This window comes from Tauraco erythrolophus, chromosome 2 (assembly GCF_009769465.1).
Source record: "Tauraco erythrolophus isolate bTauEry1 chromosome 2, bTauEry1.pri, whole genome shotgun sequence".
Lineage (NCBI taxonomy): Eukaryota > Metazoa > Chordata > Aves > Musophagiformes > Musophagidae > Tauraco > Tauraco erythrolophus.
This window is the reverse complement of record NC_141466.1, coordinates 3,654,214-3,670,480: the sequence shown is the minus strand read 5'-3', so window position 1 is coordinate 3,670,480 and position 16,267 is coordinate 3,654,214. Positions and strand designations below refer to the sequence as shown.

General features: G+C 41.2%; 1 protein-coding gene across 3 annotated transcripts in view; it reads left to right on the top strand.

Moving 5' to 3' along the window:
* The first annotated feature begins 721 nt into the window (after positions 1-721).
* LOC147529133 (vacuolar protein sorting-associated protein VTA1 homolog) overlaps positions 722-16,267 on the top strand; it is a 46,632-nt gene continuing 31,086 nt past the window's right edge. For all 3 annotated transcript variants that reach the window (XM_086632032.1, XM_086632031.1, XM_086632030.1), the window contains exons 1-2: positions 722-854; positions 15,802-15,896. In XM_086632032.1, coding sequence (XP_086488158.1) covers positions 746-854; positions 15,802-15,896 — 204 coding nt within the window. In that variant the 5' untranslated portion in view covers positions 722-745. The remainder of the gene's footprint in view (positions 855-15,801; positions 15,897-16,267) is intronic.

The following is a 16,267-nucleotide window of genomic DNA, read 5'->3' as shown; positions in this document are numbered from 1 at the left end:
CCAATGACAGGACGAGGGGAAATGGATCTAAGCTGGAACACAGGAGGTTCCGCTTAAACACGAGGAAGAACTTCTTCCCAGTAAGGGGAACAGAGCACTGGAACAGGCTGCCCAGAGAGGTTCTGGAGTCTCCTTCTCTGGAGATGTTCCAAACCCGCCTGGACGCGTTCTTGTGTGATCTGATCCAGGTGGTCCTGCTCCGGCAGGGGGATTGGACTAGATGATCCTTTGAGGTCCCTTCCAGTCCCTGACATTCTGGGATTCTAGGATTCTCTGAAATTCATGAGATCCGTTTGAAACCATCCTGCTTCAACGGTCCCCATTTCTTTTGCTGTTCTTATCCCACTCTCAGCAAACCCAGAAATCCCTGGAGGTTCCCTCAGGAAAAAGTTATTTGGGAAGCGGCGATGCCGCGAGATGCGCTCTCCCGGGCTGGCGGACTTGCTGACAGCTGCCGGGAAGCGGCCCGGCCCGGTGAAGCGCCATGAACCAGCCGTGCCAGCGCAAGGAGGAGAGGCGGATGTCCGGGAGCAGCGCCCCGGTGCCGCCCAGTCCGCCCAGCGCTGCCGCGGGACGCGCCGCTCGCCCCGCCGCCCCTCCCGCTCAGCAGGGGGCGCTGTTCGCGGGCAGCCCGCCCACCGCGCACGCGCCCCGGCGTCCCGTGCCGGAAGCGGAAGCGGCCGCCGAGCCGGAGCCGCCGGTGCCGATCGTCGGTTGTCGCCGCTTCACGCCGCTGCCCGGGGCGATGGCGGCCGCGGCGCTTCCCCCGCTGCCGCCGCAGTTCAAGAGCATCCAGCACCATCTGCGAACCGCGCAGGAGCTGGACAAGCGCGAGCCGGTGGTGGCGTACTACTGTGAGTGAGGCCGGGCCGGGCCGGGCCTGTCGCGTCCCGCCCCGCCGCTGCGGTGACCGCCACCCTCCGGCCACCAGTCGCTGCAGCGCGGGGAGCGCGCTTCTCCCTCCCTCCCTCCTTCCATCCGTCCGTCTGTCCGTCCGCCGGGCCGGTTGGGCGGCGCGTAGCGCCCGCCCGGTGTACGGGGAGCCGGGGGCGGAGGGGAAGCCCCGCCTCGGGGCGGTACGGGGTGTGCACGGTCTTCCTCGCCCGCCGCTTCCGCTGCGAGATCCAGCTCGTCTCCCGTGTGCTGCCTTTGCCGAGTGAGGCTTTTCTGTAGCCGCCGTGATTGTGCCAGCAGCCTAAATGCGTGCTGTAGGCACGTGTGTAAAGCCAAGGCTCCTGTGTCGAGCTAGTCCTGATAAGTATCGCGATAAACCGACATTCGAGAGTCTTTTCGGAGCTTTTCGCCGGCTGAAAAGACCTTCTTTTTACTCTGAGGGTGGTGAGGCACTGGGAGCTTTTCGCCGGCTGAAAAGACCTTCTTTTCACTCTGAGGGTGGTGAGGCACTGGGACAGGTTGCCCAGAGAAGCTGTGGCTGCCCCATCCCTGGAGGTGTTCAAGGCCAGGTTGGATGAGGCTTTGGGCAACCTGGTGTAGTGGAGGGTGTCCCTGCCCATGGCAGGGGGGTTGGAACTGGATGATCTTTGAGGTCCCTTCCAACCCAAACCATTCTGTGATTATGTGATTCTTTCCATTCTGTATCAGAGTAAGCAATCTGGGTGTGAGAGTCTTCAGTTCTTTCAGTAGTCTTCATTTTACTTTCAGTGAAACTTTGTCACTTCTGGGTTCTCTAAGGGGGAGGGTGGGTGGCTCTATATTTTGTTTATTTCACCAGAAATGTATGTTTATGTTGTTTGGTTTTGTCTTCTTTATTGAGATGTGAGGAGGTCATTTGGGGGGTTTACTTGTCAATAGCTTGTCTCGAAAAGAGTTAAATAAAAAATAGAGGGAGAACCGATGCTTTAATTTGTAAGGCAATCTTAAAGTTTAAAAGGATGAACTCATGAAATTCAGACTTCAGAAAGCTCTGAAAAAACTGTCAGCAGAATAATTTTTAAATTTCCTGCGTTGTGCAAGAATACTGTGCTGCTGTGGAAAAGCACCACCAGAGAAGTGAGATAGCTCCACAGTAGAAAGCTGGACATTCTCAATAGTACTTGCTCCTTTTTACTGTTAAAACACACGACAAATCATCCTTTGTGTGGCAGGAAGCACCAGCTAGGTCAAATTGCACTGTATTTTTGTTTTTCTTTATTTCTTTTTTTTTTTTTTCATCACGTGTAACACCCTGTCTCTGGCCATACAGTAAAAGTACTAGCATTTAGTGCAGGTAACAAAATACAAGTCTGTTTTTATTTTAAACCAGAAAGGTTTTGGTGGCTCATCTCTATTTTTCTTGACGTCTCTAATATTCTGAAACTTCGTGTAAGTCTTAATATACAGGAAAAAATAACTGTGCTGAATAATTAGTGTTTTCTGTAAAGTCCCTGGCTTTGTCTGCCCTAAGTAGCCTGAAGATTTGCATTAGTAGCCTTAAATTCCTGTAATTTGCATATCTTATTTTTTCAGCTGAGTACTTCAGCACATCTGGTTCATTACTGAGTGTGGTGAAGACTGTTCTATAGATATCTTTCTCATTACATTATTCCATAAAGTAAAAAGCAGTGACACTTCTTTTTCAAGATGGGTCTTGCTTGGATCCTTTGTTCTTTTAAATACACAACGGAGAAGAATTAATTGTCAGCAGTGTTCCACTGATGACACTTATTTCCTCCGATGGTTGATGAGTTTGTCTGGATTGACAAATGTGAAGAATTCCTGTTTCACAGGAATATTTTTTCTTATTTTAATTCTGGCTTTGACGTAAAAATAAGGTTTATAAACCAGTAATTTTGAATATTGTGGGTTTGGAACAATTATGTGGAATCGTAAAGCATTAATTATTAATATTGCTACTGTCAAAAAAAAATACTGTGTAGTCTTCTAGCATGCTATGAATAAAAAAGCTTCCCTAAAAAGCTAGTTTTCTTTAAAAGTGTAGGTCTGGGTAGATGAAAAATTGTCAGGATACTTTTCAGATGATGTTTTGAAAGCAACACAGATTTTTTTTCAGCCTGGAGAAGAGAATGCTCCGGGGTGGTCTTATTGCAGCCTTCCAGTACTTAAAGGGGCCTACAGGAAAGCTGGAGAGGGACTTTTTACAAGGGCGTGTAGGCCCTAGTAGGACAAGGGACAATGGCTTTAAACTGAAAGAGGGCAGATTTAGATTGGATATAAGGAGGAAATTTTTCACTCCGAGGGTGGTGAGGCACTGGAACAGGCTGCCCAGAGAAGTTGTGGATGCCCCACCCCTGGCAGTGTTCAAGGCCAGGTTGGATGAGGCTTTGGGCAACCTGGTGTAGTGGAGGGTGTCCCTGTCCATGGCAGGGGGGTTGGAACTAGATGACCTTTGAGGTCCCTTCCAACCCAAACCATTCTCTGATTCTATGAACATCTGAATTTTGCTCTTATGATGGATGTAACTCTCAGTCCGAAGAAAGGAGTAAGGTGTTTGTAGCTTTGGAATGTTGCCAGGAGTGGCTCAGCCCTAACCCAAAGCTTTGGTCCCAAGATTAATATTTCCACGGCACGGTAGTTTTCAGCACAGACTTATGTTTTCTAGTTTTGATTTATGTGCGTTTTATTTAGTTCAATTTCATTTATGCATTTCTGATAATAAACCGCTACACAAACGAATATCAGAAACAAGTAAACTTTGGTAAGACGTGTTTGGAAACTAATAAAATAGTCAGGAGCAAGTGGTTACTGCTTCTGTTATTATTTTTGTCTTTCATCAGCATCCACTGGTGCCAGAGGTGTGCTCTCACAGCTGGGAATTTGAATGTCACTTACACATTTTATTTGCATATACCATTTAAATTTGTTTTCTCTCATGCTTTTTAGGTGTAGTTTGTTTGAAGCATCAAACTAGTGTATACCAGCACTGCCATCTAAAGAAGATACTGTAGTCCTTCTCTGGCCTCTCATTGCCAACCCTGATGTGCTTCAGGAGCAAACAGTGATGTAATTGCGTGATGAAAAACAATACACTGTTTTTCAGCCAGAGCCAGACAGGCAAACTCCAGGAGCAAGGCCAGTGGCTTGGGGCAAAGACAGGACTCCTGCTTTTTTGATATTGCTGGCATATGTCGATTTAAAGAAACTGTAATTTGAGGAATCACAGAATGGTTTGTGTTGGAAGGGACCTCAAAGATCATCTAGTTCCAACCCCTCTGCCATGGACAGGGACACCCTCCACTACACCAGGTTGCCCAAAGCCTCATCCAGCCTGGCCTTGAACACTTCCAGGGGTGGGGCATCTACAGCTTCTCTGGGCAACCTGTTCCAGTGCCTCACCACCCTCAGAGTGAAAAATTTCTTCCTTATATCCAATGTAAATCTCCGCTCTTTCAGTTTAAAGCCATTGCCCCTTGTCCTATCACTACATGTCCCTGTAAAAAGTCCCTCTCCAGCTTTCCTGTAGCCCCTTTAGGTTCTGGAAAGCTGCTATAAGATCCCCCCAGAGCCTTCTCTACTCCAGGCTGAAACATTAATCTCTGTTTTACGCACTATGTAGAGCTACAGCAGGGATGATTTCTATTTTTCAACTGCCACATAATTTACCACATGAAAAATAAAATGTTGAGGAGCATCATCGATCCTCTTGTGCACCATAACAACATCACAAACGCTTTTTATTGTGATACTTGCTAGAAACACTGCAGAAATTAAGAAATGGTTTTGTTTCTAGTAGCCTTGTGTCTTCCTTACAAAGCCTTCATACTTAGCTCCATTTTTAGGTGTTCAGATTCAAAGATTCAGCTTTATGTGGTGTTTGTAAACTGTTTTTTACCTCTAGCCGCTGTTAGTAGGTAGACACAACTGACTGAAGCAATAAAAATAGATTTGCTTCCTGACAGTATGTTACGTGGTTGTAAAATTTGTTCTGCTTAGAACATAGACTGAGAGAAATGAAGAAACCAAGCTTATTTTTTTTAAGTTGTACAGAACATAATCTCATGAAATAATTCTCCTTTTAGAGATTAGATGTTTTATGGTTAATGGGAGTTTTCAGCACTGTGGGAATCTATCACCTTCTTTTAAAGTGCTTACCTCTCCATATGATACTTTTTCTCACATTCCATATTATTTTGCTAATCATTGTCATTAAGCATGTAGGAATTTCAGGTTTAGTGAAGGACAGCTGATTCAGCAGATGTAAGGGAATACCAGTAACGGTGCTACACTGGTTGCCTGGCAAAAGGAATATAAATGATTGGTGGTCAATAAAATAACTTTCTTACATTAAACTCTTCCATGAGTCTGTTTGGCTACTTTGAGATGTTATTCTGCAAACACAAGGAGGCAGGCTTTGATAAAAAAATCCCTGGCCTGTGTAATTACTAAGGAAATTATATCTCTGTGCCGTAGGCAGTTTGACTCAGATGTTGTTTTTTGACAAATTGCAAGGTTTGAGATGTAGTTTTGTCTTCTGAAGACTTAGGTTTTAATGTTTAAAGCAAGATTTTCCTTAATAGCCATTGTTTCAGCCTTTAAGTAGTGGTGTTAAGCTCTTTTCAGAGATGATTGGTAGTTTATTTTGTGCTTCTGTGCTTACTGGGCATTGATGTTCTAGTTCAAAAGTATTGAGAGAATGCCAGGGAGTTGCCAGCAAAGCATTTATGTTTTGTGGTATGTAACATCCTAACACACAGCAGTGTTTGGGTATCCAGTGAACACAACATGGAAAACGCTCCAGTAACTTCAGAAAAGCAGGACTGGGATGGTTTTTCCTTTACAGTCTACTCAACATCAGAAAGCATTCATGTGAGAGCAGTGGACTCGATCTGTTTGAAAAAGGGGTGAAGAAAATCTCCTCCAATTTTCAAATTCTTCTTGAGATAGAAAAGCAGCAGAGAAATCCTGCTGAAAGAGCTCACTGTTGTGTTGCCCTTTCTGGTTTTGTGGGACCAAGCAGGAAGGAAAAGCAAGAGGCAAACTTGTTTCCCACAACTGGCTGACAACCTCTTGAGTCAAAATTCATTCAGGTTTTAGTAGAAATACCCATCTGCTACATGTGACTGGCTTTTTGCTTTCAGGTTTAGTCAGACATCCATGAAACAAACTTCTCACTGCATAGCAATTATAACACTTTGTTTTTTATTTTTTTTAATTAAATTTTAATTTAATTTTTAAATTTAAATTTAGTTTTTTTAATTAAATTAATTTTTCTAAATTAAAAAAAAAAAAAAAAGACAAAAAAGAAAGTTCATGACCTGACTCAGGACTTGTAAAATTACACATTGACTGTGTTTTGCAACTGAAATACTGTTGATTTTTTACTGATCCTTCCTCAAAGCAGAGGACTAATAACAGGCAACTCTCTTAACTGAGATTTTAGTTTATTCAACTTTTATTGTATCTTGATGCATTTTAAATGACAAATTTAGAAGATGCATGCAGTTCAGGAGTATTAATGAAGTGAAAATAACTGGTATTTGCTGTATTTCACTGCAGAGGTTCTGCACACGCTTACTCCATTTAACTGGGACATTGTAGAATTGAAATGCATAACGTTATGTTCTTATAACATGCCTTATTTGATAAGATCAAATTCCTGAGATTTCCAGTTTAAATATTCTTTTTTTTTTACTAGTTTTACATAATTCATTTGTAAAAGTACATTTTCCATGTTCTCATATTGCTGGTGGCAGAAAACTGTTTTGTGTGCTACTAATACTACACGTGATTTAAAGCCTATGATTAGAGATTGCATACTGAAGAGCGGATTTAATCTGTTCTTTACTCAGGGTAAATTAATCAAAATGGTCAAATATTTAAGAAGTAGATATCCATTTCATAGTGTGAGGCTTGTTTTGATTGTGCTGTAAGTATAAACAAAATATTTCTCAATTCCTTTTTTTTTCCCCTTGTGCTTTCTGTCTTCAGTCTTTGCTTGATTGCTCTTACTTGTTTCAAAGATTTGTAAGTGGGAAAACTGTGCTCTTAAAACTCTGATTTGTCTGTGGAGACAGAAAAACAGTGAGAAGTGATTGTGATAACAGAGATAAATATGTAAAACCCACAGTCCTCACAGCAAGCTGTGGGTAGAAGCAAAAATTAGAGATTATGTTAACTATTGTGTAGTGTTTTGGCATGGATTTGATTATGTAGGTAATATTTAAAAATAATCCCAAGCACAAGCACAGGCTGGGCGGAGAATGGATTGAGAGCTGCCCTGAGGAAAAGGACTTGGGAGTGCTGGTGGGTGAGAAGCTCAACATGAGCTGGCACCGTGCGCTGGTAGCCCAGAGAGCCAGCCGTGTCCTGGGCTGCATCCAGAGCAGCGTGGGCAGCAGGGCGAGGGAGGGGATTCTGCCCCTCTGCTCTGCTCTCCTGAGACCCCACCTGGAATACTGCGTTCAGCTCTGGAGTCCCCAGCACAAGAAGGACATGGAGCTGCTGGAGCGGGTCCAGAGGAGGCCACGAAGATGATGCGAGGGCTGGAACACCTCTGCTACGGAGACAGGCTGAGAGAGTTGGGGCTGTTCAGCCTGGAGAAGAGAAGGCTCCGGGGGGATCTTATTGCAGCCTTCCAGTACCTAAAGGGGCTACAGGAAAGCTGGAGAGGGGCTTTTTACAAGGGCGTGTAGTGACAGGACAAGGGGCAATGGATTTAAACTGAAAGAGGGGAGATTTAGATTAGATATAAGGAAGAAATTTTTCCCTCTGAGGGTGGTGAGGCACTGGAACAGGTTGCCCAGAGAAGTTGTAGATGCCCCATCCCTGGAAGTGTTGAAGGCCAGGTTGGATGAGGCTTTGGGCAACGTGGTGTAGTGGAGGGTGTCCCTGCCCATGGCAGGGGGCTTGGAACTAGATGATCTTTAAGGTCCCTTCCAACCAGAACCATTCTATGATTCTATGAATTTTGGATGTCACCTGGTCTAATCTGCTGGTTGGAGCATGATCACTCGTGCAAGTTGGTCAGGATGGCTTCCAGGCAGGTTTTGAATATCCCCAACGATGGAGATTTCACAGCTGCTGGAAGCAGCCTACTCCCGTGCGTGGATATCCTCACAGCAGAAGATTTTTCTTATGTTTAAATAGGATTTCCTGCATTTTATTTTTTGCCTGTTGCCTCTAGTTGTGGCCCGGGGCACCACGGAGAAGGGTCTGGCTCTGTCCTCACTGCCCCCCTCCCCATGTCAGGTATGTATGCATACTGGTGAGACCCTCTGAGCCTTCCCTTTTCAAGATTAAACAATCCCAGCTTTTTGCTCTCCAGGTGTGACAGAGATTTGTGGCCCTTCATCATCTTTGTGGCCCTTCCAATTCCTCTCATGCTGGGAGCCCAGAGCTGGACCCAGCACACTAGGTGTGTCACACCAGTGCTGAGTAGGAAGGGCAAGGTCACCTCCCCCGGTGTGCTGGCAACGCTTCTCCTAGTGCAGCCCTGGGTGCTGTTAGCAGTGAAGGTCAGGAGTGCACTTCGGAGACTTATCTCATGGTCGTGCACATCTAGAGGTGCTTCTGTTCACCTCACAGAGTAGTTGGAAAGCGTGGAATGGATTTATTCCAGTTTAAACTAAACTGGAGGGTGTTCCACAGCAGTGTTTCAGGTTTATATTCCAATCACTACAAGCTGTTTTAGCTACATGACGTGACCGTCGCTAATCCAGAGTAGCTGCCTTCTTCTTCTTTTGCCTTCTGGAGGTCTCAGTTACTATAAGTCCTGCGATTAAGGTAGTTTTTCTGGTTTTGTTAGAAGTATTTCATTTCCTTTATCAGACTAATAGAGACAAGCTTTGAAAAATACCGGCAGTTCGAATATTACGCAAAAGCTTAGGAACCTGTGAGTTCCACATACAGACCTCTTACTCAAGTTTTACAAGACAAAAAATTGGTCCTTAACCACGATGGAGAATGGCAGTGTAGAATACGGAGTGATTTCCTTAGATTTGTGATCGATATTTTTAAATTACTTGTTTTGTCATCGAGCTTTAATAATTACCACTAATAATAATAATTACCAATTTGTAATGGCAGATTTTTTTGTTTGTTTACAAGCTGCTATTCTTCAAATAACAGTGAATGCTAATATAGTTTACTGTGACTTTCATTTTAAGAGACGTTTTATTTGAGATAGTTTTGACCTGGCAGAGTTTGTCTAGCACGTAACATAACCTTGAAACACACTGTTACCAAAATCCGTTTTCCTCCGTAGCGTTCAGAATACTGTGAGAGAATCTGAGGGCAAGAGGGCATCATGATACTATCCTTTTTTTGGTTTAAGTTTCTTAATTAAATTTCTTCCTTCTCCCCACTTTTGTCTCAGAATTTCTTTTTCCTTGCCTTTCTCCATAAACTAAATTTACTTGAAAGTAAATATTTAAAAGTCATCTGTTTTCTCTAGAACATTTCAGATTTTGAATTGATGCTGCCAGCCTAATACTTGCCTTGTCTTTTGCCAGTTTCCTTGAGCATCACAGAATGGAGAGGAGGTATAAGGCCCTTTGAAGCTTGGTTGTCAGTGTTATTAAATCTATTTTTCAGTCTTTGAATTCAGACAGCTTTGACTTAGCCATGTAGAAATAGCATATCTGCATGCAGAAATTACATGAATCAAGTATGGCACATTGATGTTCATGAAAACAAGAGTAATTCGTTTTTATTTTTCTTTGCAGATGCATTCTTTGGGAAAATACATTTGCAGTAGTTGGAGTACAATCCAATTTAATGTTTTTGTGTCCCTTGCTTCCCACATTTGTATTCCAACTGTTGTCTTCCTGTACCAAGCAGTTAACAAACATTTTTCTGTCCGTGGTTTGACAAAGGGAGGAGGAAGGTGTAGAGCATGAGTGAATAATAAATTACAGCCTGAAGAAGCTTTCATCTCTTAATCAGGGTCTAAATATGGCTAAAGTTTATGGCAATGTTTTTTGTTACTATTTAATGTCAATTTGTTACTATTAAATGTCAAAATTTTCTCTACTAGAGAATTAAATACGCATGGGGAAAAATAACTGTAATCCTTTCATCCTGTTAGACCAGGAAAAAAAGATGGATGGTAGGACAGAATTTAGAAGATAGAATCAACCTATTGTGCATGCTTGGTGGCTGGAACTTTTGTTCTCCAGTATTTTTACTTGGCACGGAGTTAGTTTAAAATGGGAGTGAGGGGAGTTTCAGTTGTTATCCAAACATAAATCTGGAATAACTTACTGGGTATTAGGAATGAATGCCTGGCACGTAGTAAAGACAAAATGCTCTCTCTGAAATTGTGCTGTGTATTAGCAAAGGAAAAATAACGCGGTATTACGTGACATAAATAAAAGCAGAGAAGTTTCTGCAAAGCTTACTGTATAATTCCTTCCAGCACACCCACACTTAGTATTTGCTGAACAAAGATTAAGGGCAGCAAATCAAGGCATAAATTTTGTAGCTGTCTTGGCAAAACATTTTTCTGAGAATGATTACTTGCCAGGTCTTTATGAAGCTGAAGATAAATGTCCTGTCTGCAAACTGAGAGCAAACCCTCTTTTAGTTAATAATTGGCAAAACAGTTCTGTCTCTGTGCGTAAAAGATGATAAATGACTTGAGCTCTACTTATAATATTAATGAATATTTAGACATTAGCTCTGTGTAACCTCCTTTGTGCCTTACTTTATGTGTATGCTACTGCTGGCCACACAAAAATCTTTCTTGCTGCTTGATTTGGATAAAGGGGGGGGGAAAAATGTAGGTTGTATCTGTTATGAAGCCAAGCGCATAAAACAGGCTTAAAAAGAGCAGTAATTGCATTCATTTATCTGTTCCCAGCTATTCCAGATCTTCATCACAAACAGGGAAGGAAGATGAGAATTACAGGTCACTCATTTCCAAGATTGTCTACACTCTTCAGACACTTTGTTCAGGCTTCAAAAACTTGAAAACTTTTGCAGCTACGAGCATTGGTTTTAGTTGTCTTTTTATATCAGAATTTTCAGCAGCTTGGCTTTTAATCAAGGAAATTTTTAATCAAAAGTTACCAAGCAAATGGCTCCTGTAAGGCTAATTGTTTAGTTCTATAGTGTATTACCATGGTCTTTAGGGATGTAGACTTCAAGTAGTTCTCTGTGTGTAGAGAGAAGTCCTGAAGAGAAGAACTCTGAAATAATTCTGATATAAAATGGCATGTCAAGTGTGGTATTTTTAAAAGATGTAATAATGCCGTCATAATACAGAATACTAAGAGGATTTCTTCCTGGGATGTCCATACCATTCAGGAGATTATCTTCTAGTTGTTAGAAATCGAGCCACTTGCATTAAAGCAAAATTTTTAGGACTTGTCAAGCACAGCAATAATACATTCCACTGCTTTTTCAATACTATAGAAACCAGAACAGCTGTATTTAAAGGGATGTAAATAATTCCTCTGTTTTCTTTCAGATATGGGGGGCGGAAACTGAACTTAGGTTACGTTGGACTTTCTCAGCAGAGGTGTTGGAGGCAGTAAACTTTGGGCCTCTTGCCAAGAGTTCTTTGCTACTGAGGTTATCTGTCAACATCAACATGAAGGACAGTTCTTTGACATTTAATTGCCAGTTTAAAGTGTCACTCGTGATGCCAACACAGAAAATTTGTGTTTTGCTCATCGCTACTGAAAATTCAATAATGAAATGAGTTTGTCCATTTGCTGCAAGTTAGACAAGGAAAGGATGTAATAGATTTCCTTCACTAGATCAAAGCCTGTCTTTGAGTTACTATCATGTATCCTTACCATAAGTAGTATTTGGACGATAAACTACACACAAAAGTAAAAGATATGTGATAAAAATCGACAAAGGTAGTAGTATCAAAACCAACGTGGTCTTAATGCAGCCTTTTACAGAATCCTTGGGACATTTCGAAAGTAGAGAGAGCCTGGAGAAGAAGGATGACAAAAGACGCAGACATAGAAAAACTTGTGTTTGGAAATAAATTAAGATTCTTTGCCTTAGGAATAAGATGTAAAAAATAATACCAAAAAAACGTAGAAAGTAGAACTAGTAGAGACTTTCTTCTGATGTCTGTAGGTAAGGCAAGGGATTACTTACTGCTTTCAGATTCACTTACATATTGCTCTTCATACAGATAATTTCCAAAGCAAAATTTCAAAACATTAAAAGCATATCGTTTTTCTTTCGGTAGTGTCTGTAGAGGCAAACACCAAATTATTTCCTCTTCTTCCTATTCTGTTTACGTCAGAGAAATCCCTAGTTCTTTCAGCGTTTCAGCTATTCCACATGCTGTCTGCTTGATAAGTTTAATGATTGAGAGAGGATTTAACCCTCAAGCCCCACTTTTGACCAGAGCAGCTCTGAGTAAAGCAGTAAGTGTGCCTAAACGTACTGAACAACTTCTTGTTTGTCACTGGTGAGTTTCAAACACTGGACAGTAGACTTTCCATCTGTGTCTTCAGTTCATCAGTTGAAACTGATGTTCCAGGAGATTTCGACTGGTAGGGTATGGTTTGTGTTTTCTGACCTGCAGATTGCGTAGTTCTCCATCAGAGTCAGGAGTCAAGACTCCCTTGCAGTACATCCTCCTCCTCCTCCTCTTTCTTGATCACCACTTAATTGAGAAAGAAGGAACAGCTTTTGCCCTCACCTTGCCTTGTCAGAGGGCTGTCTCTGGGCAAGTTTTGTTATGCAGTGCTGCTTTTGAACATACTGCTGTAACAGAGAAAGTAAGTACACAAAACTTCTGAACTTTGAAAGTTCTTAAAGATTGCAGTAGACTCTCTTGTTAGGGTAACTTCAGTGTGCTTTGACCTTTTACCAGTGAATGAGATCATCTCCTAAGGAAATCTCCTTTCCAATTTCTATAGACGTTGATACAAAGCAGGGTTTGATGGCGAGATGTGGTAAGTGCCTTGTGTAATTGCCGTGACAGGTGCAACACGTTTAATTTTAGTACAGATGACATTAGTAGTCTGTCTGCAGGATGTCTCTGTGCTCTGCTGCTAGAGCACCTTGGTGTTTTCTTGACAGTCTGTGTGCTTTGGCTCATAGTCCTTTGATCTTGAATGACCCGAGGCCTCTTGAGCACCTTGGTCTCAGAATCTTTTGTTAGCAGGAAAGTGGTGTTGGTATGGAATGTTTCTTGATGTCACCCACAGTGTAAATTTACATATGGACAAGAAAAACATGTTTCTTATCTATAACTATTGTTCTTTGACCTGGGTTCTCTGTGTGTTCCAGACTCATTCTTCTGCATTTGTTCATTGGAATGCCTGAAAGAGTCTTAGAGTTTTTGTCAGGCTCTGAAATGCTAAGAGGGCAGAGGGCTGGCTTTTTAGGGCTGCCTACAAAGCACACAGATGTCACAGTTCTGGAAATACACCCCTTTGGATATTATTGAGGACAAAAATTATCTTGCTTTCACTATTTAAATGGATGTATTTGCAATGAACATGAAAAAAAGCCTCATATAGGTAACAGAAGAGTAACAATTAAGCAGATCTTTTAATGATTAAACTGATCCTCAAGACTAAAGACATTTGCAACATTTCCATTTATATGGAAACAGTTCTATTTATGTAACTGGATTTTGGAAGAGAGATGAAGATACATACTTCAGCAAGTAAGATAAATCTGTATCCATTAATGGCCAGGGGTATTCTGAATTTGTCACCCTGACTCGTATCAGTCTAAAATTAATTTACTTTCCTCTGAAAAGGTCTGATATTTGCATCTGTCAAAAAGAAATAACTGATCTACGTGGCCTGTAGATCTAGCATCCGTTATGTTAATTCCTGAGTTTTACATTATTAAATCATACCATGAAATGTGTTCAGGAAAGCTTACAATCAAGTATGTACTTAAAAATGAGTTTAATTGAAGACTGTATTAACTCCTCATCATGTGATGGTGGTACTTTAATTGGCAGTAAATTAGAGTGCCTTAGGTACAGATCTCTGTATCTTTCTGTGTTTGGATTTCTTTGACATGTAATTTAAAGTTTACATGTGCTGGTTTCATAATTTTTTAATATTAAGATGTCAGCAACTTGAAGATAAATAAGGTAGGCTTAAGACTACATATTGGTAATTAGCTGGGTATTAGTGTTGTCACTTGATGAAATTTACATAGCATAGAACCCACATAGGAATTTTTGTGAAAATTAGTCTGTCCTTTGTCGTGGTCAGTTGTAGCTGTTCAGAGTGTTTATTCATTCCTGAAGTTTCACTCTGAGAAGACTTTTACTTGGTTCTTCACAGAATACGAAGGTGCTAGTTTGTTTTATGAGTTGTTAATGTAGAAGTAGAGAGGCATCGGAGGGCACAAGTACTTTATTTTTTAGGGGAGGTTTGGTCTTTAAATGGTTGAGCAGCCCAGGAGCTTTAACATTAAAAAATTGGTCAGCTTTCCAGTTCCACATAAAGAACGTACACTTTGCCTGGTTTGAATAATCATTTGTACATGAAACATGAAATACTACTTTTAAAATCCAGAAAAATTAGTAAAATCATGTGGTTTTTTGTGAAGATTGTTCTGCATTTGGTTACTGAATGTTTCCGTCCGTTTTCCCTTCTCTGAGCATGTTTATCCTAGGAAATAAGAGCTGTTTGGCTTTACTCCCAGTTTCCTGAAAACGTATAAAGTTCTGCCATATGCATATCAAATTCATATATTTTTGGTAGTAAAAATATAATTTTTTTATCAGAAGGTGTTTATCATTTATTTTTAAGATTACAACTGGCAACTTTACTTGTAGGGAAAGTTTAATAAAGTCTGTCTTGCCTGATTTAAAGATCAGATATATGTCTTGTGTCTTGTGATGATACCTATGCTTATGCATGGATATAATAGTTGCTTAATTCCATTTATTAAAGTGCAGTTTTAAAGCTAGCTAGTTTCTGCTACGTGAAGTTCCATTGTTGAGGCATATCCATACACTTTATAGCTAGGTAATGGCTTTAAACTGAAAGAGGGCAGATTTAGATTAGATATAAGGAAGAAATTCTTCACTCAGAGGGTGGAGAGGCACTGGAACAGATTGCCCAGAGAAGTTGTAGATGCCCCATCCCTGGAAGTGTTCAAGGCCAGGTTGGATGAGGCTTTGGGCAACGTGGTGTAGTGGAGGGTGTCCCTGCCCATGGCAGGGGGGTTGGAACTAGATGATCTTTGAGGTCCCTTCCAACCCAAACCATTCCATGATTCTGTGTAAGTCATATGAAAATTATTCATGTATATTCAGGGATATAGCGGTCTTCCAGTACCTCAAGGGGGCCTACAAGAAAGATGGGGAGAGGCTGTTCAGGAGGGCCAGTTGTGATAGGACAAGGGGTAATGGTTTTAAAATAGAGGGAGGTAGATTCAGGTCAGATATTAGGAAAAAATTTTTTACCATGAGAGTTGTAGAACACTGGCACAGGTTGTCCAGAGAGGTGGTGGATGCTCCATCCCTGGAGACGTTCAAGGCCAGGTTGGACGAGGCCCTGAGCAACCTGATCTAGTTGGAGATATCCCTGTTCCTTGCAGGGGGGTTGGACTAGATGACCTTTGAAGGTCCCTTCCAGCCCTAACCATTCTATGATTCTATGATTCTATAAAAATTGACTTGAAGTTCGTATTTGAGTGAGTTGCAAACAAGAATAGTGATTATTTACAAAAGCACTTTGTGTTGCATCATAGTGATACAAGCATCCATCTGAAATCAGCAGAAATACTCATGGAGAAAAATAAAGCATAAATCTTAGAAAAGTATCTCCTAGTATCTCTGCAGGACTGAACATAATCTAGATTTTGCTGTCGTTGCTCACTAGTGCTGTGGTGTTTGCTTATGGTGTTTGCCTTAGATAATCGCTTCTGATTTTTTTGTGTGTTTTGTCTCCTTTAAAGGTCGTTTGTATGCTATGCAAACAGGGATGAAGATTGATAGTAAAACCCCAGAATGCCGTAAATTTTTATCCAAACTTATGGATCAGTTGGAGGCTGTAAGTAGAATTTATTGTTCTTTTCTAAAATGATTCATGATGTCACTTTAATTTTTATTTAAGCTTCTGCAAATACCATCTTTCCTCTGTCATCAGTCATTGATGCAACTATTCCGTATGCAGGCATACTGTATGAATTTAAGTTTTATGTAATAAATTGACAGAAAGATTGAAAGGAGATAAAGCTACATGTGGATATCTGTATTTGTTTCTATGTATGTGTGCACAAACATAACTGACATTTCATCCAGCATATGTTTGCCATAAGGTTTTGTCTGGATGACATGAATTACAATACTTTATTAATACACATTCTCAAGAGAAATCATAATTCATTATGAAATAAATGCAGGAGCTCTAGAAGATTTTTT